At 40.2% G+C, this 24,811-nt stretch overlaps 1 protein-coding gene and 1 long non-coding RNA gene across 4 annotated transcripts in view; one reads left to right on the top strand and one right to left on the bottom strand.

Annotated features, from left to right (window-relative positions):
- The window catches only part of LOC140606630 (uncharacterized), a 28,165-nt gene extending 18,028 nt beyond the window's left edge, over positions 1 to 10,137 (top strand). Inside the window, exon 2 of the long non-coding RNA XR_012008946.1 lies at positions 9,999 to 10,137. This is a non-coding gene — a long non-coding RNA (uncharacterized lncRNA). The remainder of the gene's footprint in view (positions 1 to 9,998) is intronic.
- A 2,304-nt stretch (positions 10,138 to 12,441) lies between these two features.
- NPEPPS (aminopeptidase puromycin sensitive) overlaps positions 12,442 to 24,811 on the bottom strand; it is a 106,060-nt gene continuing 93,690 nt past the window's right edge. For all 3 annotated transcript variants that reach the window (XM_072780307.1, XM_072780306.1, XM_072780308.1), the window contains exons 18-23: positions 21,842 to 21,984; positions 21,360 to 21,416; positions 17,952 to 18,059; positions 17,287 to 17,442; positions 16,950 to 16,997; positions 12,442 to 14,098 (exon numbers count right to left, since the gene is read on the bottom strand). In XM_072780307.1, coding sequence (XP_072636408.1) covers positions 13,946 to 14,098; positions 16,950 to 16,997; positions 17,287 to 17,442; positions 17,952 to 18,059; positions 21,360 to 21,416; positions 21,842 to 21,984 — 665 coding nt within the window. In that variant the 3' untranslated portion in view covers positions 12,442 to 13,945. The remainder of the gene's footprint in view (positions 14,099 to 16,949; positions 16,998 to 17,286; positions 17,443 to 17,951; positions 18,060 to 21,359; positions 21,417 to 21,841; positions 21,985 to 24,811) is intronic.

A 24,811-nucleotide genomic window follows, 5' to 3' on the forward strand; every position in this document is an offset into this window, starting at 1 on the left:
AGCAGAGAGAGAGAATCTCAAGAGAATCCCAAGCAGGATCCACCCCCAGCATGGAGTCCCATGTGGGGCTTGACCTCACACCCTGAGATCACAACCTGAGCTGAAATCAAGAGTCAGAGGCTTATTTGACTGAGCCACCCAGGCGGGGTGCCTTCCAGTGATGCATTTAAAAAAATTAATCATGGTTAAAATAATTATCATCTTAACCATTTTTAAGAATATAGCTCAGTAGTGTTAAATATATTCATACTGTTGTACAACAGATCTTTGGAACTTTTTTTCTCTTTTTTTCTTCAGGACCTTTTAATCTTGCAAAACTGAAACTGTATCTGCTAAACAACAACTCCCCATATTGCCTTCGCCCCAGCCATTGGCAACCACCACCATTCCCACTTTCTGACTTTAGATACCTGATGTAAATGAAATCATACAGTGTATGCTTTTTTGTGATTGGCTTATTTCACTTAGTATAATGTCCTCAAGGTTCATCTATGTTGTAGCCTGTGTCAGGATTTCCTTCATTTTTAAAGCTAAATAATATTCCACTGTTAATGTATATACCACATTTTGTTTATCCTTTCATCCCTCAACAGATGGGGATCAAGCCCTGCTGGTGGCCCCCTGCTCAGTAAGGAGTCTGCTTCTCCATCACTTTCCATCCTTTTTGCCAACTTGTGCACTCTCCGGCTCGTTCAAATAAATAAATAAAAAATTTTAAAAAGATTGTATTTATTTATTCATGAGAGACACACAGAGAGAAGTAGAGACATAGGCAGAGGGAGAAGCAGGCTCCTCACAGGGAGCCCTTACGTGGGACTCAATCCCTGGACTCAGGATCATGCCCTGAGCCAGACAGTCGCTCAACCACTGAGCTACCCAGGCATCCCAATAAAAAAAAAAAAATCTTAAAAAAAAAAAAAAAAACTCAAACCATCCTAAATCCTTTAAAATTTTACTGAAAGGTATTACAGAACATATGCAAATAGATATAATGTTAATTGTTAAAATACAACAAAATTATAATGCCAATATTATCCAAATTCATTATTTTACTTCAAAATAAAACTCCAGTATGTAAAGAAAAAAAAAAAAGACTCTGGGGTTGCTTTCACCTTTTGGCTATTGTGAATAATGCTGCCATGAATGAGCACGGGTGTGTACATATCTATTTCCATTCTTTTGGGTGTACAACCAAAATTGTGATTCCAGTAATGCAATTAATTAGCTAATTAATTAATTAATCTATCCATCCCATGTTGAGTTATTTTTATTAGGACAAGTGTGTATATGTAACTTATTTCCCTTGCAAGCTTGACTGCCTGGTGCAGTGTCTTCTCTCCGTCTACATGGGCTGCTCCTGGGGGCCTGGTCACAGTGTTGCCACCATAGGTGGGGCAAGTCACCTTCCTTCCCGGTGGGGGCACAGCTGCAGTGTTGGGACCACCAGGTGGGATTTCCTCCTGCAGGCACGTCACCTCTGGCTCCCAGCTCTCCTGCACCTTCTTCCACCGCTCTCTCAGCAAAGTAGCCAAGATACCTCACCTTCTGGGGGTGAGGGTGGGGGGTGGGGTTGGAGGATGCCAGTCACCCAAGCACCACTCAGGAACCTTGTGGGACTCGATCCTGGACCCTAAGATCACGCCGCGAGCCAAAGGCAGACACCCAACTGCTGAGCCACCCAGGCAACCCTCAAATGTGACTTTTTAAAAAGATTTTATTTATTTATTCATGAGAGACACATAGAGAGAGGCAGAGACATAGGCAGAGGGAGAAGCAGGCTCCCCATGAGGAGCCCGATGCGGGACTTGATCCCAGGACCCTGGGATCACGACCTGAACTGAAGGCAGACACTCAACTGCCGAGCCACCCAGGTGTCCCCCAAGTGTGAGTTTTTAAAAACTGGCATTTAAGGGACGCCTGGGTGGCTCAGTGGTTGAGTGTCTACCTTTGGCTCAGGGCGTGATCCTAGGGTCCAGGATCGAGTCCTGCATCAGGCTCCTTGTGGGGGGAGGGGCCCTGCCTCTCCCTCTCTCTATGTCTCCCATGAATAAACAAATGAAATATATTTAAAAACTTGGCATTTAAATTTTCAAAAAGATTTTAAAAAGCATTATGTAGGTCAAAGAGAAAAGACAAGTCTGCAACCTTTGGTGTGTTGTGCTGTGGAGCATTTAGGGTAGTCAGTTACCTCCAGGGAAGAGTTGTGTCTGGTTTGTCCAGCCAGAGCTGGGAAGAGATTTGTGGTAATGGGGCCTCAGCGCCTGTAGAAGCTCTGCCCTTCTGCACCTGGGTAATAGTTACTATGTTTCAGGAAGGGAAGAAATGGCCCAAAATGAACCATTAAGTCCCCCGTGGTGGTATATCAGTGCTGGGCACATTGGAGAAGTGACCCCTTTGCATCAGGCTTTGCATCCGTCCTGAGGTTTTGCTGTACCTACTTTGCAGAAGTGTCATAGGAATAAAATGTCACAGATTTGGAAAGGTGTTGAAATTTTCCTAAAATGTAACACAGGTGCTAAGTGGGATGATTATTGCCATGCTCAGAGGAGTATGATGTGTTTTAATGATAGCAGTTCCTACAGAAGCTGACCTATGAGATGCTGGACCCAAGCTCTGATTAGAAGAGGCCAGGGTGTCTGAGTGGTTCTGCTCTGGTGGGTTTGAGGAAGCAGAATGCTGATCTTTTCTGGAAGTGGTGTTGGGAGTTGGTATGGAGTTGGGAAATACACATGGCCATAAATGGTGTGATCCTGCTCCAAACAACTGAGCTCATCCCTGGGCTTCATGAACACCACGCTGGAAATTTCGACCGAAATAAACTTCTGACCTTTCCATCAGTTCCCTGAGGAAGTCAGGGTTTTATGGATTATTTCATCTTCCCACTTAGAGGGGGGGGTTTGACTATTCTATTACTGAAGAAGGTGGCCCAGCATATTATTACTACTACGGATATTATGTCAGTAGTTCTCCTACAGTACTAAAGATTTTTCACTTGTATTCTCATTTTGTTCCTTGGTGACTCTGTGAGGGAGTATTATTATTCTCATTGTACAGATGCAGAAACTCATGGTTTCTTGTTGTCCTTTACCTAAAGTATGGAATCTTTTTCCCTTTTTCTTTCCTTCCTTCCTTCCTTCCTTCCTTCCTTCCTTCCTTCCTTCCTTCCTTCCTTCCTTCCTTCCTCCCTCCCTCTTTCTTTCTTTCCTTTCTTTCTTTCTTTCTTTCTTTCTTTCTTTCTTTCTTTCTTTCTTTCTTTCTTTCTTTCTTTCTTTCTTCTTTCTTTCTTCTTTCTTTCTCTCTTTTCTTAAAGTAATCTCTATGCCCAACATGGGGCTCGAACTCATGACTCTGAGATCAAGAGCCACACACTCTACTGATGGAGCCAGCCAGGCACCCCAGTGTGGAATCTTTAATGTGGTTGGACTACCTCCCTAGTTTGGCCCGGGCCTACCTCTCCAGATTTCTCTTCCACCACCTTTCAAGAGTTCTCTTTGTTTCAGCTATTCTGGATTTCTTTTGGTTCCTTAAATAGGTCAGGTTCTTTTCAGCCACAGGCCCATTACATATGCTATTTTTTTCTGCCTAGAACACTGTTCCCTCTCCTTTTTGCCTGGCTAGCAACTCCTCATCTTCTAGGCCCCCGTTTAACATCATTTTTTTCTTTTTAAATAATTTTTTAAAGATTGTATTTATTTGACAGAAAGAGCGTAAGCAGGGGGAAAGGGCAGAGAAGAGAGAGAAGCAGGATCCTCACTAAACAATGCAGGGTTCTATCCCAGGTCCCCAGGATCATGACCTGAGCCAAAGGCAGACACTTAACCAACTGAGCCACCCTGGCGCCCCTAACATCATTTTTTCATGGGAGACTTTCCTGAGGACATTCCTAGTAATGTCCCCTTATGTCACCCTGTACTCCTGTTCCAAAGACTCATCACACTTAGTACTTTCACTGTTTCTTGTTCTTGCTAGATTGTAAGCTCTATGAGGCAGAGACCAAATTTGCCTTATTAGATTCTGTAGCCTCAGTGCCTAGTACAATATCGTTTTGAACTGAAAGCTTTTGTAACTGCTGCCTGATGTCTGGATTCCATAGCCATGGAAATAATGGATCAGAATCTTGCCTTGTTTATTGCCCTGCAGTCCAGTTCCATTGGGCTTTTCTGACAGGCTTTTTCTGCTATTTCAATAACCAATTTCACTAATATTTCAGGGTATTTCATCATTCCTTTGAGTAGGGATCAAAATGCACACCTCCCTTGAGGCACTTGGGTGGCTCAGTTGGTTGAGCGTCTGACTCTTGATCTCGGCTCAGGTCACGGTCTCAGTATCATGGCTTCAAGCCCTGCGTTGGGCTCCATGCTGGGTGTGGAGCCTACTTAAAAAAAAAAGCATATCTCCCACATCACATAGCAGGTTGTGAGGTTAGAACACAGTACCACTGTATTATTTGATAATTACTAGAAAAGGCTGGTGCTGTTCTCACCTCTTGTATTGTTTCCATGATGCTCCCATACCTCTGAGAACCCCCTGCCCAACATCGTATTTGGGGTGGGCAACTGTGGATCACCAGATGATAGGGAGATTTAAAGGTACCCAGATTGTTCCTCTCTCAGGTGTCACCTTGGTTTGGTGCACACTTGAGTCGTTTATAGATGGATGGCACATTTATTTGTTGGAAGCAGTGAGGCACAGTCAAATTAACGGTGCAAGCACAAGAGTGGAAGTAACACAGTTGCTCAGGCTCACGAGGCAGGCATTCAGCAGGTAAGCAGGGCCCAGTGGGAGGAACTCATGGCCTCATTTCAACAACTGCAGCGAGCTAAAGTCCCTGTTGGTTGCAATCTGTGAGAAGGGCACTTGTTTCTTCTTTTCCTCCCCTGCCCCCCAAGCCAGTTACATCTGTCCTCAACAAAGCTGTGAAACCCATCACTATATAACTTCCTAAATCCAGTTAATGGTGATAACCAAAATTCATAACTAAACACCCAGGCGGCAGTGGATAGGGTTGCAAATGTTAGTTCCAAATATAGTGCAGTTCATATCTCCAGTGAGGAAAGAACACCGAGTGAATTCATGAACCACTTAAACTAATTGAGCTAGGAGCTTAAAGCCACATTCCTCAAATGGGTGCATTCCACAAAACTGGCATTTAGCATTAGGCAGTCAGGCTGGAAAACACTCAGGAATCAGTGAATCTAAACAAGGAAGAAATGCTTCTCAAGGTACGCATTTGCCAACTGTTCATTTGTTCTCAAGTCATCTCTGGTGATTAGCCTCATGACTTAGAGCATAACATCACGGGTCACAGGTCTGAGCCCAGCACACTTAGCTTCCTAAGGAAAAGACTGAAAATGCATCCCCCGGGTTACAAAGGAGAACATGCAAAAGGAGCACAGGCTGTCTTCATTATTAAAAGAATTAAATGCGGGTACCTGGGTGGCTCAGTGGTTGAGTGTCTGCCTTCAGCTCAGGTCATGATCCCAGAGTCTTGGGATGGAGTCCCACGTCTGGCTCCCTGCTCTGTAGGGAGTCCCTCTGCACCCCCCTTGCTCATGCTCATGTTCTTGCTCTCTCTCTCAAATAAATATGTTTAAAAATTTTTTAAAGGTCTTATTTGTTCATGAGATACACACACACACACAGAGAGAGAGAGAGAGAGAGAGAGAGAGAGAGAGAGGCAGAGACATAGACAGAGGGAGAAGCCCGGAGCCCCATGTGGGACTCGATCCCAGGACTCCAGGATCATGTCCTGGGCCAAAAGGAGGCGCTAAACTGCTGAGCCACCCAGAGGTCCCCTAAAAATTTTTTTAAAAAATAAGAATAATTAAATGCATAAAGTAGAGTGTAAAAACATAGCTGGAAGAATATTTCCCAAACTCATCTGTAATCAGGACTGCCTTTGGGAGGCAGGTTTATAAGAAGAGGTAGTCATTTTTTTCCTTCAAAATTTATTTTTTCTTTTCTTTCTAAAAAGATTTTATTTATTTATTCATGAGAGACACAGAGAGAGAGAGAGAGGCAGAGGGAGAAGCAGGCTCCATGCAAGGAGCCCGATGTGGGACTTGATCCTGGAACTCCAAGATCACGTTTTGGGCCAAAGGCAGGCGCTAAACGGCTGAGCCACCCAGGGATCCCCTTTCCTTCAAAATTTAGAAAATGAGTATGTATTACATTTGTAAACAAAATTTTAAGTGGATAGGAGTTAGTGATACAATGTTCTTAGATGAAGAGCAATGTTACAGTGAGGCTGGTAAAGAGGAACATCTATTATGTAACTATTTTCTACCATAAACAAAAAATACACTTGCATACACTTCATGTAGAACAGGGTGGTTCAACAGAACTTTCTCCAATGATTGAATATGATGTATACCTGTGCTGCCCAATATAGTTGGCCACTAGCCATATGTGGCTAATGAATACTTGAAATGTAAAACTTAATTTTTAACTTATTTGAATTTAAACATAGTAGTTACATATGGTTAGAGGTTACTGTACTTGGACACATAGTTCTAGAACCTTCCATTTGCTGGGATGAACAGTGTCAGCAGGGGCAGGAAACAGACCAGATTTGGTAATCAAGAGAGCTTGATTAAGTCACGTCTTCACAAAGCTCATGTGTATACTCTATTACTGTTAGAGGAGTGAAGAAACTCTAAATGGTCAAAGCTATCTCAAGAAAGAACAAAGCTGAAGGCATCCTGATTTCAAACTATATTACAAAGGTATGAAAATTAAAACAATACGGTATTGGCATAAAAACAGACACACAGATCAATGAAACAAAATAAAGAGCCCAGGGATCCCTAGTGGCTCAGCGGTTTGGCGCCTGCCTTTGGCCCAGGGCGCGATCCTGGAGTCCCAGGATCGAGTCCCACGTCGGGCTCCCGGCATGGAGCCTGCTTCTCCCTCCTCCTGTGTCTCTGCCTCTCTCTCTCTCTCTCTCTGTCTGTCTATCATAAATAAATAAATAAATAAATAAATAAATAAATAAATAAATAAATAACACAAAATTAAGAGCCCAGAAATAAACCCATTTATATATGGTCAATTTATAACAAAGGAGTGAAGAATATACAATAGGGCAAGGACAGTCTGTTCAATAAACAGTTTTGGGAAAATGGTAAGCCACATGCAAAAGAATGAAATTTGATGACTTTCACCATACACCAAAATTAACTCAAAGTGGATTAAAGACTTCTTAAAGGTATAACACCTGAAACCATAAAACCAGAAGAAAACATAGTTGGCATAGGTCCTGGCAATGTTTTTTTTAACCCAACACCGAAAGCAAAAGCAAGAAAAGCAAAAATAAATAAGTGGGACTACGTCATATAAAAAACTTCTGTACAGCAAAGGAAACCAAAAAAACAAAAAGGCAAACTTTACTGAATGGAAGAAAATATCTGCAAATCATGTATTGATAAGGGGCAAAATATATAAAGAACTCATACAAATCAATAGCAAAAAGGACCTCACAAATAATCTAATTAAAAATGGGAACAAGGGCAGCCCCGATGGCTCAGCGGTTTAGCACCGCCTTCAGCCCAGGGCCTGATCCTGGAGACCCAGGATCGAGTCCATGTCAGGCTGCCCGTATGGAGCCTGCTTCTCCCTCTGCCTGTGTCTCTGCCTCTCTCTCTCCCTCATGAATAAATAAATAAAATCTTAAAAAAAATGGGAATAAGATCTGAATAGATATTTTTCCAAAGACATGCAGATGGCCAACAGACCCATGAAATGATGCTCAACATCATTAATCATCAGTAAAATACAATCAAAACCACATTGGGCTTTCACTTTACACCTGTCAGGATGCCTAGTATCAAAAAGACAAGAAATAACAAATGTTGGTGAGGGTGTGGAGAAAATTGAACCCTTGTGCACTGTTGGGAATATAAATTGGTACACCCACTATGGAAAACAGTATGGAAGTTCTTCAAGAAATTACAAATAGAACAACCATATGATCTAACAATTCCTCTTTTGGTTATTTATCTGAAGAAAATGAAAATATTAACTCCAAAAGATATGTGCACCCCGTGTTCATTGCAGCATTATTTACAACTGCCAAGATATAGAAACAATCTGTGTCCATCAATGGATGGATGAATAAATTGTAGTGTGTACACACACACACATACACACACCCCACAGAATATTACTCAGCTATAAAAAAGAATGAAATCTTGCCATTTGTGACAACATGGATGGACCTCAAAGGTATTATGCTAAGTAAAATTAAGTCAGATTGAGAAAGACAAATACTGAGTGATTCCTCTTAAATGTGAAATCTTGGGATCCTGGGTGGCGCAGCGATTTAGCGCCTGCCTTTGGCTCAGGGCGCGATCCTGGAGACCCGGGATCGAATCCCATGTCGGGCTCCCGGTGCATGGAGCCTGCTTCTCCCTCTGCCTGTGTCTCTGACTCTCTCTCTCTCTCTGTGTGACTATCGTAAATAAATAAAAATTTTTTTAAAAGTGAAATCTTAAAAAACAAAACAAAACAAAACAAAAAACAAGCTCACTGATACAGAAAACAGATTGGTGGTTGCCAGAAACCCCAAAGGGTGGTGGTGAAGGGAGTAGAAAAAAAAGAAAAGGAACAAAGTGAGAGAAGGTATTTAACGCACTGGCATTAACTTCATCCTACCACAACCCTCTATATTCCCTTGACCTTTCAGTGCTCTATTCATAGAAGAGGGAACTGACCTACTAAGAAAGCAACAATTGGGGTGCCTGGGTGGCTCAGCCAGTTAAGTATCCAACTCTTGCTATCGACTTAGGCCCTGATCTCAGGGTCATGAGATTGAACCTGTGTCAGGCTCCACACTCAGTAGGGAGTCTGCTTGAGAAGCTCTCTCCCTCTGCCTCTCCTGCTCATGCTCTCTAAAATAAATGAATCTTTTTAAAAAAGCAATAATCATCTCATTCATGTCAACTACTTTAAACGTCTTGTACTTTTTCTTTTTATTAAAAGATCTTATTTATTCATGAGGGAGGGAGAGAGAGAGAGAGAGAGAGAGAGAGAGAGGCAGAGACAGAAGCAGGTTCCATGCAGGAGCCTGACATGGGACTCGATCCCGGGTCTCCAGGATCACACCCCGGACCGAAGGCAGGCACCAAACTGCTGAGCCACCCAGGGATTCCCCGTACTTTTTCTTATAAGAAAAGTTCTATGTTCTCCTATTAAACCATTAGACCATTAGTCCATTAAACCTATTAGCCATTCAGTATAGTTTTCTTAACTTCATTTGTAGAAGTATAAATAATAGGACATTAAAAAGAGAATATCCAGGGCAGCCCCGGTGGCGCAGCGCCACCTGCAGCCAGGGGTGTGATCCTGAAGACCTGGGATCAAGTCCAATGTCGGGCTCCCTGCAAGGAGCCTGCTCCTCCCTCTGCCTGTGTCTCTGCCTCTCTCTCTCTCTCTCTGTTTCTATGAATAAATAAAATCTTTTTTTTTAAAAAAGAGAATATCCATAAGATTAGCATACATAATACAAAGTAGATAATCAACCCCTAATAGAGTGGGATGAAATTGCAGTGTAATGTAACATCCCTGCACAATTTATCAAATTAATGATAAAGGTTGGGCAGCCTGGGTGGCTCAGCGGTTTAGCGTCGCCTTCAGCCCAGGGCATGATCCTGAAGACATGGGATGGAGTGCCACATCAGGCTCCCTGCATGGAGCCTGCTTCTTCCTCTGCCGGTGTCTCTGCCTCTGTGTGTGTGTGTGTCTCTCATGAATAAATAAAATCTAAAAAAAAACCAAAAAAACAAAACCAAAAAGATAAAGGTTAAGATTGGTTGAGGGTGGAGGGAATGGCAGGTGTCTCAGAGGACCTACTGGTATGGTCAAACTATGGCAAGATTTATTTATTTTTTCTTTCTGGTAGTCATTTTAATTGGTGTATAGCATGTCTGCTGTCAGCCGCTGGCAACTTCCCTGAGAAAGCATAGATTAATAGTATGTTTCTCTTCTGTTGCTAATTCTAGCCCAATGTTGGAACCTGAAGTTCAATGGTGAAAGAAAGCTACAGCTGCCAGATACCAGCAATGGAACTGCAGGGGCCACCAGACTTGTTTTTGTTTTTGCAAGTGGCACTAACAACCCAATAAACTTTCCTTCCTCTGACCCTGCCATCTATCACATTTGCCCATCATACGTACTGGTGGAAAAACCAGTCCTCTGATTTGGTTTCTGAGGGAAAACAGTTGCTTGGCCTAATGTTTTATTAACATCAGGGTCTCCTATCTCATACTTGTGCTTGAAACCAAACACCTTGACCAGTCCGTGTCCACCAAGGGTGGTATAAGAAGGCACAGTCCATCTTGGGTAAGTTTTTGTATTATCACAAAAGAGAAGACACTCTTTTAAAAATTAAACAACTCTGAGGCCTAAAGCCAGTATGTAGTGAGAGATTTATTATCCAGTTAAAAATGAGGCTATCTCTAAGTGTAGGTTTAGTGCTAAAAATAGATTACCAAAAGCTTGTTTTTTAATTTCTGCCCTGCTAGGAAAAATAATCACTAACCCTACAAATGTGGCTCCAAATCTTTCTGATTATATTCTAGGGCCTGTTTGGGTAAAAGAATTGAAAGAATTATTTAAAGCTACAGAACTCTCATGCCCCTTAAATGGCACACTACAGAGATACATTCTTTACAATTAATTTCCAGGGGCTCCTTGCTTCCTGAAACCCATTCTTAGAAACTGTAAGTCTAAGAATTCATCCACTGCATAGTATTCTGAAAAGCTTTACTGCTTCCCATTAATACAAAATAATATAAAATTTTCTATAGGAAATATCAACACATCCATCTTTTTTTTTTTTTTCTTGAAAATAAATTTTAGGTAGGTTCTATGCAGAGCTTGAACTCATGACCCAGAGATCAAGAATCACATGCTCTACTGACTGAACCAGCCAGGTACCCCACATTTGTCTTTCTTTCCAACTTTCGGATTTCTACTAAAAATTTTAACCAAGCTTTAGGGTTAAAGGAAAATCATTCAATATCTTTAAAACTGTTGCCTGGACCCAGTCTGACTGTATGATCTTCTAATTGTGGAGACATGGTAATTGGCAAGAAGAACACAAGTTTCAGGGCCAGTGAGCTTGGGCTGACCACTGGTTCTAAGTTATTTGTTGTAGAACTTCACCTAAATTTTTTGAGCCTGCTGTCTCATCTGTAAAATGAGAGTATTACCTGGTAGGGAGCTATTTGGAACAAACAATAAATTAAAACATCTGACACCAAAAAGGTTGAATTAAGACCTTCAGAGACCCAACTCATCAGACTCCAGCGCCAGAATCAGTCAAGACATCTGTAGAAAAGACAGAACACATTCGAATTGGGTAACTTGAGGAAGGTTTGATAAAGGGACTATGTACAAAAACATGGACAGAGTTCGGGGTGGGAGGGAGGGAACAAGGAATAATGGAGTAATCCAGAGCTAGTAAGGGAATAGTCCTCTCCATCCCTAGATTTGAAGAGGCAAAGTGAAGGAGCTAGAAGCTCAAGAGGGCTGCTTAATGGGAGATGTGGTCGATGTGGTCTTTGGTAAAAGGACACAGAAAACCAGTGTTTTCTGGCGATGTCACCTGACGATGACAAAACCTGGAGAATGTGCCTTTTGAGCTTGAAGGTATTACTAATTGAATCAACACAACCCATGAAGTCAGAGGACAAAGGAGCAGTTAATGCAGTCCATATGGGCCAACTGCTTCTGGGGCACAGAACAGAATGGAGAGCAGCTCTGAAGGGGACATTGAAGATCTCCTGCACAACCTCTGCCCCAGCATAATTCAAACTACTAAACACAAAACTTGCATGGATGCTGAAACTGAAATACCTTCTTTCTAGAATTCCTTCTAGAACACTATTAAACACAAAACTTGCATGGATGCTGAAACTGAAATACCTTCTTTCTAGAACTTCTAATTATAAACTTGTGAGTTTTTTTTTTTTTAATGTTTTTTATTTTAAGAAAGATCCACACCCAACATGGAGCTTGAACACAGGACCCAGAGATCAAAAGTCACACAATCCAGCCAGGTACCTTTTGAGTTCTTTAATAAAGCAGATTTTTCCCCCCTCCATCTTTCTGGTGTCCCTCCTTTGCTCAAGCCTAGATGGCGTCCACCAGTGCTGAGAGTGGTCCCTGGACAGGAAAGCCTCAAAAATGAGTACTGGTAAGTCTCAAGTTAACTCCTGAATCCTGACTCTAAGGATCTCTAAGAGATTTCTGAGCATCCAGAATGAATTTAGAAGGAATCTTAGGATTTTTCTGTTTAGGTATTAATCATTAAGGAATTCAGAAACTGGATTTTCTTAAGACTCAAAAAAATCCTGGTGGTAAAATTTCTTATAATTCTAGTAAATGGAAGAAAAATTTATAGTTTCTTATTAAAGAGAATAAAAGAAATCAGGACATCAATTTCACATTGACATTTTTATTAACGCCAACTGTTTTTTAATTATTATTTTTTTAAAACAATAGCACAAAAATGTTTCAAGGAAGCAGTCTCACAATCTGATGACCTTCTGAAATACAGTTAAGCCACACCAAATATGAAATACCTGTTAATAACACAAAACAAATATTTTTAAAAAGAAAAATAAAAAGAAGAGGAAAAAGAAAGAAAAGGAAAAAAAGGTCGGGCAGAGGAAAGCAATGAGGTGTAGAGTTAAAACTCACTGGATCAGGTAGGCCAGGCTTGTTAGTAGGATACTCTGTTAAAGCAAAGAGTGGCACACACAGGCTGTGGTCTTTGCTGCTCTATCCAGTCACCACTAATACATGGCCCTGCAGTGGTTGCCACTGGCTTCTCACATGTCCACGATGAAGCAGGAGAAACCAGTGTTGATACTGTCACGAAGAGGTTTAACCATTGGCCTGTCGGACGACTAAGACCTTTTTTTATTTTTTATTTTTTTTTAAAAAGCAGAATAATTCCTTCAGGACAGCCTGGCTGAAAACCCTTTTGTTTCTATGTCTCACCTATCTGCATCTCAGGGTTCTTAAAAGTTATCTTAAAAAAGAAAGAAAAAATAAATGTATATCAGTTTCTCTTATTTAATGTGGCTATAAAAGATGTTTCCTTATTATTTCTTTATCTCTAAGAAGGACACCGGGGGTGGAGGTTGGGGGTGGAACTAAGAGGAGGAAAAAACCCAGACCAGGATAGGTTTGGTTTGTTTTTTTAACATTTTTTTCTTCTTTTTTTGGCCAGGGGTGGGTATCACACAGAAGGGAAGGCATGGAGAATTACGATCCTTGGTTCAGATTGAGTTATGCAGGAAAATACATCTTCCTGATCAGTCCCCATGCCAAAAAAAAAAAAAAAAAAAAAAAAAAGGACTAAACAAAACAGAACAAAAATCCCCAGGGGGAAAAAAAAAAAAAACCCCAAAACCAAAACCAAAACACTTGGATTTATGCACAGACTCTATGTTATACCAGCTATCAGCCTTTCATGTTTAACCATTCCCAGCAATGGACACTACCCTTGGCTTGCAGGCTGCTTGCAGAACCCACTTCGCAAAAAAATCTTCTTCACCCAGAAGCCTCTAGTTTCCTTTTGGTAGGTTATAAAAACAGAACATCTGTCATGAACAGGAGAGTGTTAAATACTTTTAACCACTGACAAGGCTTTGGGAAGTTTCACAGTTTCGTTATGCTCTATTTTATTACTATCATATTTACATTTTTTATTTTTTATTTGTATTTTTATTTTTTTGCTGAATTGCTGATTTTCCTTTTTTCAATAGAATTTAATTCTGGAGTGTGAGCAGGAACCAGTTAACTACATTCATTGTCCAACCCCCACTGGTTTGAAAGAAGACTCCAAATTCTCCACATGTGAATCAGCTGTTCGGTAGCCCCACCTTATCCCCCCCCACAGCCAAGCAGCAGAACCGCAGTGGTGGCGCCTAAGGGCTCACGCTGTAGGTGGTGAGGCCTTTCGCTGAAGGAGGTACTGGTGAATGCTCTCAGCATCTCGCTTTAGCCAAGCAGCATTCAGCAGGATATTTTCACAACACTGCTGGATGGTGCGTTCAGCTGAGGGAGCCGGATGACTCTCGAAGAAAGCCTGTTATAAAACAGCCCAGAATGCAGGATCATTACTAGCAATAGTAAGAATGTAATAATATCACAGGTCATGAAAAAACACTCATCTGTAAGGGATTCAAAAGCTTCAATCAGGGATCCCTGGGTGGCGCAGCGGTTTGGCGCCTGCCTTTGGCCCAGGGCACGATCCTGGAGACCCAGGATCAAATCCCACATCAGGCTCCCGGTGCATGGAGCCTGCTTCTCCCTCTGCCTATGTCTCTGCCTCTCTCTCTCTCTCTCTCTCTCTCTCTGTGACTATCATAAAAAAAAAAAAAGTTTCAATCATGAAAATATACCACTGCCATTCCAAGGCTAAAAGAAAACAAGCAGCTCCTTGGACCTGAATACAGGAATTCTTCTCCAAATATATGCTTAAAATAGAACCAAAAGTTAATAAAGAGATAGAATCTATCGCCTTTCTTTTAGATTGATTCATCATTAGTAGTTAGTGTAGGTTTTGGAATTAGGCTTGGGACTCAAATCTAGGCTCAATCATGTATTATCCTATGACTTTGAGTAAATTAACTGCTCCGTTTTCTCATTTATGAGAAAATATTTACTCCAGAAGATTTAAGAGAAACCTACACAAACTGTTAACATAATAGTTGGTAGGCAGAGTCCTTAAAGACTCAAAACACATTCAGGCTGCTTCTAATAGAGATTAATTTGTGAAGGATGATAAAACTAGAAAGGTCTGATTGCTGCTCCAGAGACTCACATTTTTCATACAATAAAACTATTTTCTAATGAAGTATACTACATTTCACAGTAAACAAAGCAACTCTTGGGACACCTGGGTGGCTCAGTTGGTTAAGTGTCTGACTCTTGATTTAGGCTCAAGTCACAATCTTGGGATTCTGGGATCAAGTCCTGAGTTGGGTTCCATGCTCAGTGGGGAGTGAGCTTGAGATTCTATTTTCTCCCTTTGCCCCTCCTCCTATACACTGTCTCACTCTCTCTCTGAAATAAATAAAATCTAAAAAAATGAAAACAAAGCAGCTTTTAAACACCAACCAGCAAAAGGATGGGGGGTCTTTACTTTGAACTAGTCATCACAGGTGTAAAAGTGAGAATGACTAATTCATCAGATTAATTAAGTCTGTAACTTTTAGAAATCAATAACCTTATTTTATTCACAAAGATGACAATGGCTCCTGCTCCAAGGCTCCTTAGAGCCTGAGTAAGATACAGGACTTCCCCTCATTCCATCTCAACAAATAGCACTACTATTTACATAATAAGAAACCTGGGAATTAGGGAATTATCCTCGACTCTTTCTTCTTCCTCTGCCAGGTATGTTCACAACACAGAGTAAATATTTGTTGAATTAAAGATTAACAAAATCAAGCCCCTGGATTTCATTACTCCATTTCCCTCAAGCTACTTTATCATTCTTGCTTGAAGAGTTAGCATCAACATCTTCCCTTCCCCATTCCACACTGCAGCCAGACTGAAATTTTTATCATACATATCACATTAACTCCTCACTGTTTATAAGTAATTCAAGGGCTTTCCACTATTAGGAAAGTTTTTTTTTTTTTTAAGATTTTATTTATTTATTCATCAGAGACAGAGAGGCAGAGACACAGGCAGAGGGAGAAGCAGGCTCCCCTCAGACAACCTGATGCAGGACTCAATCCCAGGACCCCAGGATCATTCCCCAAGCCAAAGGTAGATGCTCAACCACTGAGCCACCCAGGTGTCCCATATTAGGAAAGTTTTAATATGGATTACTAGGCCCTCCATAGTCTGGCCTCCACCTATCTAACCAGCCTCAGCTTGGCCACTCACTGCCCTTTCCATCCAAATCCAATATATATACTTCTCCTTCAGAGTATGTATATCCTTTACGATAAAGGAACTGTTTGCATAATATACGATGTAAACTAAATGAAGGCAGAGATCAAGTCTTTCACTGTTTTCTCAAGATCTGAAATCTTTTTTTTTTTTAAAGAGAGAGAATGAGAGAGAGGCAGAGACATAGGCAGAGGAAGAAGCAGGCTCCATGCAGGGAGCCCAACGTGGGACTGGATCCTGGGACTCCAGGATCATGCCCTGGGCCGAAGGCAGACACTCAACCGCTGAGCCACCCAGGCATCCCAAGATCTGAAATCTTAAAATCTTATTCCTAGCAATGGTTTGCAGAGTGAATGAAGTAACATTATAGCTCTCAGAACTTCCGAATTCACACCTCATAACCCCATTGCCTCCAAGAAGGTGAAGGCGAAAGTGACACTTCAAAAGTACTTCCCAATTAAATGCAATGGAAGGCTTAAAGTTAAGATGTTCCTAATCAGTGTAGATTTGTTCCTCAAATGCTGAACTTCATTACATAATTATTATCCTTTGTAAAGGCTAAGAGTCCCTACATAGCACCTGGTCTCCCTGTGCATATGACAGACCTATGAAGGTTATCAGAAAGGAAACAAGAACCATTATCAAGGACCTACTATTCTGTTCCAGTCCCACTATGTTAGTTACTTTAAATAACAATTTTATTATCATCTCATTTTATGGATGAGAAGACACAGGGAGCTCACAGAGGTTAAAAACTTGCTTGAAGTCACATAGTTAACATAGGGTAGGGCACAGAATCCTATTCATATCAACTGATTCCAAGGTCCACGTTCTTTCAACCATATTTCGATGCCCTCAAAGATGATTCCAAACCCATATTCTTCAAGCATTAAAGACACAACCCTATCTGTCTTTTTCCAAGCAAAAACAAGGATTAATACAACATTAGCCCAACACTGTATGATTACAATTTGGTTCATTAGTGTTTTTACTTACTAGCTTGAAAAATAAAAAGTAAACAGCACTTTGCTTACCTTAACTTCTCCAGCCATTTTATCAACTGCAAATCCCTCAACTGATAGCTGAAAAAACAACGGTGTATAGTAAATGCAAGAGGCTAGAAATTAAATTCCATTTACTCTAAAAATGAATCATTCTATTCTCTCCCAACTTTAGAATATTCTAGAGGATGCAGGATGGGTGATGGATAAGCCCATTAATAAAGCTAATAACTATTTAAAGAAACCTTTAAAAAAAAAAAAAGAAACTCTCAAACAGCAAAGAATGTAATCTATAAGCCTAGTGAATCATGGATGTCTCTAAATAACATCCATGATAAACCAGCTATTCAAAATAAAAATCTTCACATACCTTTATTAGTCTGGATATTAAGAATCCTCCCTGGTATCGATTATAAAGTTCTTCCCAGTTGTCTTTTATAAATTTCCAAGCAGCCTTCCTTCCATGCTTGCTGCCTCCAGCTACTCCACCAATTACCGATACAGTGTCCTGTGGACGTACCTCTTCCTAAAAACAGAAAGAGAACTAAAAGTCTACTTGTATTCAAAACATCTTCTGATACAAGAAAGAGCAGATGCGTTTGAGGTACCCAAGCAATTACACTGAAGACCCTCATTCTCTGTTTTAGGAATGACTAGCACCAGAAGCTTCCAGCAAAGAGGCTGATGTTTCACCTAAAGACCAGCCAAATTGAGAATGAAGCACTGAGAGAAGTATAAACAGGCTGCTCAATAGATACTTGCTTGGGTTCCTACTGGGTAAAGAAAGGAAGAGACAAAGTAGTTACAGGGATAAATAGCCTTTCCAGTTTATTTCTGCTTCCAAGTATTCTGATTCTTAACATTAGAGGGAGATAGGTCAGTAACAGAAGAACAGAAGCCCATTTCATTTTCCCCAGATGAAGAGGAAGCCTTAGTTTAAGGTTAAAGCAGATCAAGAAGACACTGAATCAAAGACAGTTGCCACAGATCAGTGGGTTACAACACCCTCCATAAGAAGTTTTCATTGTGACTTACTGAAAGTGCAAACGTGAGGACTTTCTGAATCAATTCAGGTGAAAGAGTAGCCCCAAGGACTCTTTCAATTCGGTTTTTCTCTTCTTGCATATCTGCTTGTTTGTGGAGCTACAGTGAAAAAATAAGGATAGAGACACAGTTAACTCTCCCCTAGAAGTTATGCAAATGCTTATGTGAGCTTTTCCCTCAATAAGGTGATACTTTTGCTCTATGTTCTCACTGGCTGTGACTGCAGAGTATGAAATTAACAAAATACAATAACTATTCAAGATGTTCAGGCAGGCACTATAGTTGTCATATGCCATTACAGTACGTCACTAAATGTAAGAGATGTGAATGGCTTGTCATCAGTTCTGAGCAGTTTAACATCAAGATCTGACGGGTATGATGTCTGCCTAATGTTCTATGTTAGATGAACAAACTAATCATCACTAATATCACTGAAGGTCATCAACTTAATTTCTAATAGTAAAAAATAAATGTTAATATTAATTCATTCAGTGGGATTCATTAATCCCATCTGATCAAGTGGGATTCTGTAGCATCACATTTTTAAATCAGCACATGCCAAATGCAGAAAATGAGGAAAACAGAGAAGCATAAAGAAAAAACTAAATTATTATGAGAGGTACATTACCAAATTGGAAATAAGATCATCTTATATCTGCTGTTTTGTGACCTTTAAAAAATTTTTAAATTACAGGTAAGTTTTATTTTCTTTCTACTTTTCTAGTCTCTAAATCTTCCGTAATGAATATATCAAGTCTTTTTTTTTAATCATCAGAAGCAAAACATTATACATTTAAAAATTAGAATTAGAAGGAAATATGAGATACCTTTCTAAGACAACTTAATCTATAGACTCTCTTGACCTTTTGTCCCACTGAAGATTTTAAACTGACCAGTGTCTGTAGACCCCATCACAGGTCCCAGTTTCCTCTTATTTCCTTTGGACTCTTTTGAGAAGCAGTGAAGTAAAATGAATAGGAAATCAGGAGACTTGGGTTTTCTAGTCCCAGTTTTGCCTCTAACTAGCTGTGTGATCTTGAATAAGTCCTTAACCTCTCCAGATCTCCGTTTCCCCATCTGTAAAATGAATGGGGTGGACAGATAACTTCTAAGGTCCTTTCCAGCTCCAATATTCAAGGTCTGAACTCTGGCTTTCAGGAAGCATGGTTTTCCCTGAGGAGAACCTGTTACACTAGTCCACTAGATGGCACCATAACACTATGTTCCAAATACACTTTGAAATACAGGTTATTATTTTTTTTTATCCTGCCTCATTATTCCTAAATTACCGATAGAAAACAATCCTCCTCATCTCCCATCAACTGGTTCCTTGAAGAAATCTAATTTGGCCTTCATTAGAGCTCTTCCTATAGTAAAGCAGAATTAGTAAAGCCAATTCACTTGTGTTAAATAGATGCAAACACTTATTAAATATACATACTAGTGTAAGTTCTTTAATGTATGCCAGGACATGAAAATGTCAAGGTTATTTGTCACGAGAATTCCAGAACCCCTACTTTGTTCCATAGTTTGATGGAAAAGACAAAACCCACAAATACTGATTTCATATGAATAATTTACATTGCATAGGTTCATAGAATATTAAGAATGAGAAGGGACTTCAATGTCATTTAATTGAAAGGTAAAACCAAAGTATAATTTTTATATTATTAGAAAGGAAAATCTTGTACATCAGTAGTTAAAGAGGTACATTTTGAGTTTCTTAAAGTTTTTTATTTTTCAAAATATTCTAATCATTTAAATATGTTTAAAACTAAAAAATTAGAAATTAGATTTGCAATTCTGATCCACTTGAGATTAGAAAAGTATCTTTTTTTTTCTTTTAAAGATTTTATTTATTTGAGAGAGAGAGATAATGAGAGAGCCAGCGGGAGAGATCAGTAGCAGGGGGAAGGGGCATGGGACTTGATCCTGGGACCCTGGGACCATGACCTGAGCCAAAGGCAGATGCTTAACCAACTGAACAACCCAGGCACCCCAGAAAAGTGTTCTTAATCCATTAAAGATGAAAGTAAAGAACATCCTATCCCATTTTTGTTCTGTTTGTTCCCCCTTAAACACACGTCTTTAAATGAATGGGCTTTATAGGTTTGACAGATAATTCAGGTATCTAGGCACATTTTGCAAATTTTAGTTGATGGTAATAGATTCAGCTCCCTTCATCTCTGATGCAACTAGAATAGTCAAGTGATTTCTTAGATTGGTAACTACATGGGCAGGGGGACTGGAGACAGCACTTGTTCCATAGCATTAGTATCAGAGATGATTATTAATTAATTAATTAATTAATTAAAGATTTTTATTTGAGAGAGAGAGAGTGAGGGAGCATGCATGAGTCAGGAGGAGGGGCAGAGGGAAAAGCAGACTCCTTAATGAGCAGGGAGCCCAACGTGGGACTTGATTCCAGTACCCTGGGATCAGACCTGAGCTGAAGGCAGCCGCTTAACTGACGGTGCCACCCAGGTGACCCAGTACTACAGTTTTTTTTTTAATTTTTTTTCTTTTATTTATTTTTTAAAAATTTTAAAATATTTTTTTTAGATTTTTAAAGATTTTATCTATTTATTCTATTTATTCATGAGATAGAGAGAGGCAGAGACACAGGCAGAGGGAGAAGCAGGCTCCATGCAGGGAGCCTGACGTGGGACTTGATCCCAGGTCTCCAGGATTTTGCCCTGGGCTGAAGGCGGCGCTAAACCACTGAGCCACCCGGGCTGTCCTACAGTTTAATTATATGCTGACCACACTGGGAAAACTACAGAGCCAATGCAAGCAGGTCAATTAATTTCTTGTCCATTCATAAAAGGCACTGGCAAAGCTCAAACCCTTGAGACGCCTGATCATTTATCCCCTTTCTAAGTACAGACACAAACCTTTTCTTTAAAATGGGAAGAACCCTAGTAAGTTTACACTGAAGGGAAACATTTTAAGAATGTGTTAATCAAAATGAACACTTCAGTTTTTAGATTTAAGATGCATAAACTTATGAAAGTGAAAATATTAGGTAACTTTTGGCATCATATTGATATAGTATGTATGAACAGACATTTTATATTTCTCCCATAGTTTCTTTTCTTTTTGAGAGAGAGAGAGAGAGAGAGAGAATCCTAAGCAGACTCTTGCTGAGCATAGAGCCCAACACAGGGCTCCATCTAACAACCCTGGAATCATGACCGGAGCCAAAAATCAAGAGTCAGATGTTTAACTGACTGAGCCACCCAGGTGCCCCTCCCATAGTTTCTTAGTATTTGCCTGTCTGCAATATGCATATCCGCAAGTATTTCTTTTGCTCAGCATTTTAACCACCTAAAGCTCATAATCTCTGTGTCAATCCAAGTTCAATAGGAGAAAATGGGAGCCCTTTCCAAATTTACTCACCTTTAGCATAATGTCTAAGGTAGTGCCATCACCATGCTTCAAAACAGTCAGATAGACCTACAAGAGAATACATGAACAAAAAAGAAGGCATCTGATGAAATGTATCTTGTTTCAAATAGTCTAATGTAAAGAACAGACAGAAAGCTATGTGTGGATATTACATACAAATTGTGGCAAAGAGCTTAGAGCCCACATTGAAAACCAGAAAGGTAGATGGCATGTAGAAAGTAACAGCAGCACACATCACCTCTCTCAGGGAAATGTGCACTGATGATCACCTTTCAGCACCAGAGTGTGGTCTGAAAAACTTTAAACAAATGAGAAGCTGGCTACAAACTTAAACAGCAGATATTAAATCAGAGTCAGACAAGATTTGTGGGTCAGTACTTAGGTCATTTTTGGTTACCATTAAATACATTTCACACTATACATAGAATGATGCAGTCACTTAGAAATCAAGGTTATTTATCATGAAAACCTACAGGACTCCTCAGGTCAGCGGAGAGAATCTGTTTCCCTTCTACGTGGTCCTTAAACCGACGACGGGCTTCTTCTAACGTTGCCTTATGTCCTGCTTTTCCTAGTTTGCCCAGAACCAAGCCCCTCAGGAGTGCATCTAGATGACCTGATCAAGAAGTAAAAGAGACACGAAACTGCTTAAAAATCCTGTTTTCACAAATATACCACCTGGCTATTTTATAATTGTGTTATACCATGTCTACCATTTTTTTGAAAAAGATTTATTTAATCATGAGAGACACAGAGAGGCACAGGCACAGGCAGAGGAAGAAGCAGGCTCCATGCAAGGAACCTGACGTGGGACTTGACTCTGGGCCTCCAGGATCACACCCCAGGCCGAAGGCGGCGCCAAACCGCTGAGCCACCCAGGATGCCCCATGTCTACCATCTTGAACAAACACAATCAATTACCTTAGTACTTGAGAGAACACCTGATTTACATTATTCAAGTCATAAGAGTGAAGTGCTAAACAGACTAGATAAGCAAATAAATTTGCTGACTTTGTCTATAATTGCCAACTACCTGAATTTGTCAAATGTTCACTACATCCAGGTAATGACACTGCTAAGGATTATATGTGAAAGAAACAGGTTTAGATCATGCAGTTTTGACCCAAGATTCAGAGAATACATACAGAACTAGTATGCTATGTATAATAAATTGAGATCTCAGATTTTAAAAATCAACCTCTGATGGATCTATTTACTCCAAAGATGCATAAATACACAATAAGCACACAAAGACATGTTCAGGATTGGTCATTAGGGAAACGCAAATCAAAGCCACAATGAGATGCCACTTCATAACCACTAGATGACTGAAAAAGGCAGACAACAACAAGCATTGTCAAAGATGTGGAGAAATTAGAACCCTCATACATTGCTGGTGGAAATGTAAAATGTTGGGCCCCTTTGAAAAACAACCTGGCAATTCCTAAAGAGGTTAATAATAGAGTTACCGTATGATCCAGCAATTCTGCTCTTAGGTATATACCCAAGAGAAATGAAAGCACTATGTCCACACAAAAACTTGTATACATATGTTCATAGCAGTATTCACAATTATCAAAAAGTAGAAACCATCCAAACATCCATCAAGTGATGAATACACAAAATGTGGCATATCCATACCAGAGAATATTATTCAGGTAAAAAGAAATACAGTACTGATACACATTGCAACATGGATGAACCTTGGAAACATTCTGCTAAGTGAAAAACTGAGACACAAAAAGCTACATGGGGTAGGAGTCCACTGATATGAAATGCCCAGAGTAGGTAAATCCATAGAGATAGAAAGCAGATTAGTGGTTGCCAGGGATGGAGGGAGGCTGCCAGGGAATGGGGAGTGACTACCAATGGGTATGTAGTTTCTTTTGAGGCTAAAGAAATTGTGCTGGAATTAGACGGTGGTGATGGTTGTGCAACCTTGTGAACAAACCAAAAAAGACTGAGTTATATACTTTTAAAAGGTCCATTTTATGATCTATTGATTATATCTAAAAAAAAAAAAAGTAAACAAGAAATGATGGATTGCAATACCAAAATGGACAGATGAGTCACGGTATATTCATACAATGAATACCACTATGCAGTAAAAAGGAATGAACACCTGGATGTATCTCAAGCACATTAAATTGATCAAGGGAAGCTAAATGTAAGAAAAAATATATCTATCAGGATTCCATTTATATAAAGCTCTAGAAAAGGTAATATTAATCTAGGGTGAAAGAAGGCAGAACAGTCTTTGCCTGCAGGGGATGGGTCGGGGGTTCCTGAGTGGCAGGGACTGACTGGGAAGGGGCCCTGAGGCAACCTCCTTTGGTGTATGCATTTGTCAAAAGTTGCTAAACTGTAACATTTGAATTGTGCATTTTGCTACACTTAAATCATAACTCAGTAAAAGTTTAAGAAAACCACAGGAAATCAATAGATAACACAATAGGACATTAGTGGAGAACCAAATTATAATTCTGGCTCGGGTACTGACTTGCTATGTGATGCAAGGCAATGTTTTGTTATTTTGCTGTTTGATTTTTCCATCTATAAAACTAGAAAACTAAAGATATTCTCCCTATTTAATAAAGGGTTTTTTTGAGCCCCCAAATTTTAAGTATTATCACTATAAAAAGAAGTACAACATCCAGTGTTTGCCTGTATCTGTCTCCACATATCCCCTCCTGTCTTGTTTCTAGGGATCTGTGCTCCTGTCTACAGCCAACTCCTGACTCCTCTTGGTCACTTGGCCATTGCTCTAACAATTACTCTCCCCTCTTTCATATCACGAATTTTTCTATTACTACTCCATCACTGTCATCAGCACAAAAACATGTTATAAAATCTCCCACTTCAGGTGCCTGGATGGCTCAGTCAGTTAAACATCTGTCTGCCTTTGGCTCGGGTCATGATCTTAGGGTCCACATCAAGTTCTCTGCTTAGCAGGGTCTGCTCCTCCCTCTCACTCTCCCTCTGTACTCTCTCTCTCTCTCAAATAAATAAAATAAATCTAAAAAAGAAAAAAAAAGGCCTTTTCACTTTATTAAAAAAAAAAAAAAAAAAAAAAAAAGCCTCCACTGACCCCTCTCTCTCCAGACTGTCCCCTTTTCAGCAAAACTCCTTTAAAAACTTGTTCCCCCTACAGTCTGGAGACTCACAACTGTTCTTCACCACTCCACAAAATCAGCCAATGTAATCATCAATTCTCCTTCATCTTGCCTGACTCAGAGCAGCATCTGTCATGGTGAATAACTCCTGCTGCATTGCTTCTTAAGACATTGGGGACATCTTCTCCCTCCTGACTCTCCACCTCACTGGTCAGTCAGTGTTCCCTGCTGATCCTTCCTCTTCCATCCAATCTCCAAATCCTAGTCTAGTCTAGGACCTAGTCCTCAGACCTTTCTTCTCTCCACCTGCATTCAGACCCTATATGATCT

Source organism: Canis lupus, chromosome 16 (assembly GCF_048164855.1).
Source record: "Canis lupus baileyi chromosome 16, mCanLup2.hap1, whole genome shotgun sequence".
In the NCBI taxonomy this organism is placed as follows: domain Eukaryota; kingdom Metazoa; phylum Chordata; class Mammalia; order Carnivora; family Canidae; genus Canis; species Canis lupus.